At 39.2% G+C, this 4810-nt stretch overlaps 1 protein-coding gene across 1 annotated transcript; it reads left to right on the forward strand.

The window, feature by feature from the left end:
• The first annotated feature begins 201 nt into the window (after window positions 1–201).
• On the forward strand, window positions 202–4536 carry LOC118214414 (GTPase IMAP family member 9-like). Its single transcript, XM_035394339.1, has 3 exons — window positions 202–394; window positions 2360–3018; window positions 4483–4536. The coding sequence occupies exons 1-3, from the start codon at window positions 349–351 to the stop codon at window positions 4534–4536; spliced, it is 759 nt and encodes a 252-aa protein (XP_035250230.1). The 5' UTR covers window positions 202–348.
• Window positions 4537–4810: the final 274 nt, after the last annotated feature.

A 4810-nucleotide genomic window follows, 5' to 3' on the forward strand; every position in this document is an offset into this window, starting at 1 on the left:
AGCAAACTGCAGAGGAGTTACGAGTGATGAAGAGGTTTGAGGACTGCTTTGGAGAGGAAGCTCTGAAGTAATGTTATTATCCTTTTTACCCACAGAGACCAGTTTGACTGATCAACTATTGTTTCACTTCCTCTGTAATCTGTAAATTCATAGCAGGTACTGTCATTTTTCTGATAAACACGTGATTTACCATAAAGACATCAGACCAGGGTAGTCTGATATGCTGGAATCCACTTGTTACGTGTTTGGCTAAGAAAGCAGGTAATTTCCTCAAAGAGCTACTCTTGACTTGCTAGAACAGAAGGTCTGATCAGAACTGTCCTTTTCCAGTTCTTCAACTGACAAGATATGGGTATGACAGGAAGTAAGCAAGCAGGAGGTAAGCAAGCAGGAGGTAAGCAAGCAGCCATTTTTCCAACCTTTGCTTCGTGTTGTGTTGTGTGTAGAAGATTGATTTCTAGACAGTTATATTAGTGTGTAGATTACATATATCCATGCCTATATTTGTAAATGAAAATCTAATAAAGGTGCAATGATAATCTAAACCTGGTTTCAGATGCTAGCTGTGTAGCACACAAAGGTGTGAAAGTCTTCTTTAAATTGGGCAGTGTTATACACATTGGCCACCTGGTTACATACAATTCATTCAAAGCTTCTGCAGCCTCAGTTATAAATCCCAAATACCTCATGGATTTGGGATTCAAAAAAAAGAAACTTATCATCAAAATATGCGCACATTTACACAAACTACGACCCATGAATGCACACATTTTGTAGACTGTGGGAAACGGTGACTCCGATGGCAAAATAGTGAAATACAAAAAAAAGTCTGACTTGTTTCACTCAATTCCTTTCATTTCATATCGAAGTACACGTGATCATATCCCTTGTCAGAGGAACATCTAGGCTTATTTTCGGTCTTCCATGCATAAAATTCAGAGCTTCAGCTTATGCCATCAGAGAAACGGTATACAGTCCCTCAGTAGATGCATACGATTAGAGTACTCTTTTACTGCAGAATGCTGAACGTGAGGTCCCACAACTTGATAGTGAAGGGTTCAATCTGGGAGACATTTTCTTGGATATCTGTTAATATGCATGTTTTGTGTCAATGTATCCGACTTTCACGTTTGCAACTGTCATTTTAAGATGCAAGATAAAGTCCTGCGTAATCAGACAATAAAGTGTTATCATATCACATTGTATACTTTGAATAGTGCCTCATTACAGGCTGATAAGTGCCATAACTTAGTTATTATTAATCACTGGCTATGGCAGTGTAACCTTAGGAAACTGGGGGGGGGGGGGGGGGGGGGGGGGGGCAAGAAGTCTATTTTGCTCCCCAGCGAGTTAGGCTTTGCTCCTCGCATAGTGTACATCTTTAACGTAACGTAATTCAGTAGGTGAGAGTATAAGCTTTCTAACCATGTATAACACATCCAATTTTGGTTTTGATATATCATTTTATAGGTCAACTGAAAGTTCTCGTCATCGCATTCACTCTGTGTTAGCAGTCAAAGAAGCTGCACCTGACAAAACGTTGTCAACAATGTTTCGTAATTTCTTGGGAAATGCTATTATTATTGAGGACTTCTGTGTATGCCTAAGCCATGTTTGTTGATATACCTAGCCTATATAGTTTTCATTTGTAATTTTGCATTTGGAATAGTGTTTTTATCGCATTCACTTCTGCATTAAGCTATGACCTGTTGCCTGTGCTATATCATTTCTGGTGGCCAAGTCGCCAGGAAACCTCAATGTATTTAGATATTTGATAGTGAAATTGGAATTGATGGTGCCTTTGTTACTTTTTTTAATTAAACCGAATTTGTATTTATACCATAGTTTTCACTCATACATACAGTATGTTAGGACTGTGAACAAGTTAGTTTGACTACTGTATTTTTGTCATGTCAGCAACCCCTGACAAACATAACCATACTAAATAATAGTACTTTTTACTTTAGGTATTTTTAAAAGTAGGTAACTTTTGTACTTTGACTCAAGTAGAAATTTAAATTGAAGAGTTCTACTTTTAGTGGAGTAAAATATAACAAGGGTATCTGTACTTTCACTCAAGTACAGGATTTGCATACTTCGTCCACCACTGGAGTTAACAGGGTGGGATACAAGGCTTGTGTGCATATGCAAAATGTCAAGTTCATTTTGATTTATAAAAAGAAACTTGCATGCAAGTGAGCATACGGATGGTTTTAGGCTATTCAGGATATTTTTGACCGTACACATTTCTTCTTTCGTGCATTCTCAAACAAAGTTTTATAAATGAGGCCCCAGGAGTATGCTCTCCTGTGTATTCTATAAATACGACATTTTCTTATTGTAATGTCATCTTTCCTAGGGTCAGCTGATCTGAGGATTGTTCTGTTGGGTAAGACAGGAGCTGGGAAGAGCAGCACAGCCAACACCATTCTCGGAAAGAAGCTGCTCAAATATTCATGTCGTGCAAACTCAGTTACAGCTACATGTCAGGCTGCAACCAACACTGTTGATGGGAGGAAAATCACTGTGGTTGACACACCAGGGTATTTTTCTACTGGGTGCACTGATGAAAAGCTAAAACCTGAGATAGCCAAGTGCATCATAGAGTGTTCCCCTGGACCTCACGCTTTTCTTATCGTGCTGCCTGTGAGGAGAAACAAAGAGGAGGAGAATAAAGCAGTGGAAGAGATTCTGAATATGTTTGGGGAGGGGGCTCTGAAGTACGCTGTTGTCCTGTTTACTCACGGAGACCAGCTTGACGATGACATGACCATCCAACGGTTTGTGGGTGATAATGACCATCTGAAAAGACTTGTCCAAAACTGTGGAAACCGGCTTCATGTCATTGATAACAAATACTGGAACAATCCAACTGAAGGCCCCGATTATGAGAGAAGCAACGCTGTTCAAATCAAAAAGCTTCTGAACACAATTGATCAGATGGTGACACAGAACAGAGGGAAGCACTACACCAGTGAGATGCTCCAGGCTGTGGTACAAGCCACTGAAGAGGAAATGGCAAAGGAAAATACCAGAGAAAAGGCAAAACACAGTGAAATGCAAAAGAGTTTAATCAAGACAGTAGGCATAACAGTAGGGTTCATGTATGGTGCATTTGTGGGTTTTATACGATCAGCTCCAGTTAAACGTGCTGCTGAAGGTACAGCAGCAACCAGACCACAGACAAAGGGAAAGGGATATGCAGCAAGGGCCCAAGAGTGTGCGATTGCAGGGGCGATTGCAGGGGCTAGGGCAGGAAGGGAAGCACAGACTGTAAAAGAAGCCGTAGAGAGAACTACAGCTGCTGTAGATGAGATAGCTATAGCTGCAATGGGGACCAATAAAACGTTAACCAACAAAAGTTAATTTAATGAAAAAAACCTAAGGCAGACAAAAATTAACATTTCTAATGATATATAGGATTTTATCAAATGTTGTTGATAACTTTGACTAACAATTAAAAGAAAGAATTTTTTCCAAACACACTTTGGCCAATTCAGCTAAAACTAATCGTAAGTGTCTTCCATTATTTCATTTCTTTCTTAAATTGAAAGCCATACACAAGGGATGTGCAGAGAAAGCACTATGTGCATCTGTTCAGCCAACAAAATGATCTGTATCTATAAGTTATCACACAGGTGGTCCCAGTTGATATAATCCAGTTGTATTTATTTGTCTAAATGCACATTGTCTGTTGCTGAGCTAAAACACAAAAAAAGACATAATTAAAGTGATAATTAAAATGATCTGACTTTTTGTGTATTGTGACGTTAGATGTTCTGTGAAATTCTACGACTCTTCTTGTAATAATTTGTGAGTAATAAAAATGTCATCTGATTTCATGTTTCTGTTCTGAGGTGAAAGCCCTAGGTAACATCACTTTTTCTAGAGACAAATATATATGATATACAGTAATGAAAATTCTCTCGTTGTTTTGATCATTCCTCAGTGGAGGCTTCTGTACACATGTATTGAACCATTTAATAAATGTATCTGTTAACATGTTGGGAAATAAAAACATACTAGTTATTTTGGGGTTCTCAGACTGTGAGGCTTATTTAGATGATTTAATCATCCACTCTACTTTGTGGGACTAGCACACTCGGTCAAGTTTGGACTCTTTTTAAATGTTTGGCCAGTCCTAAGTTGACACTGAATCTGGCCATGTGTGAGTTTGGTCACCTACCCTTTTGGGCGAGGACAAGTTCGGCTGCTGGGTTCTAAAATCGAGACCATCAGTCAGTTCCCTGTCCCGACAACACAATGTGAATTATGTTGGTTCCTGGGAATGGTTGAGTACTACAGAGGTCTTTGTACAAATTTCTCAGCTGTCACTTCTCCCTTAACTGACCTATTAGTCATAAGATCAGCTTTATGTGGTCTTCTGTCAGCAAGCTTTTGAGTGAATGAAAGCTCTCCTTGTTCCCTCTTTGGTTTTGTCTGCTCCCAATTTTGCTGTACCTTTCAAAATTGATGTGAAAGCAAGTGATGCAGGTGCTGATGCAGTCCTTCTTCAAGAAGACGTTCAAGGCATAGATCATCCCGTTGTTATTTCTCTAGTAAATTTGATAAACATCAACAGGTTTAACCTACTATTGAAAAGGAGGCACTCACCCTCATCCTCGCTCTGCAGCACTTTGAACTGTACGTTGGGTGTGCTCCCGATCTGGTGGCGGTTCACACTGATGACTCCGGATGAAAAACACCAATCAAAGTCTTATGCATTGGCGTTTGATACTCTAATAATATAATTTGCATATATGTCACATCTGTGACAATTACTGTATTTATAGTAGACATCTGCTTATCT

This window comes from Anguilla anguilla, chromosome 15, assembly GCF_013347855.1.
Source record: "Anguilla anguilla isolate fAngAng1 chromosome 15, fAngAng1.pri, whole genome shotgun sequence".
NCBI lineage: Eukaryota > Metazoa > Chordata > Actinopteri > Anguilliformes > Anguillidae > Anguilla > Anguilla anguilla.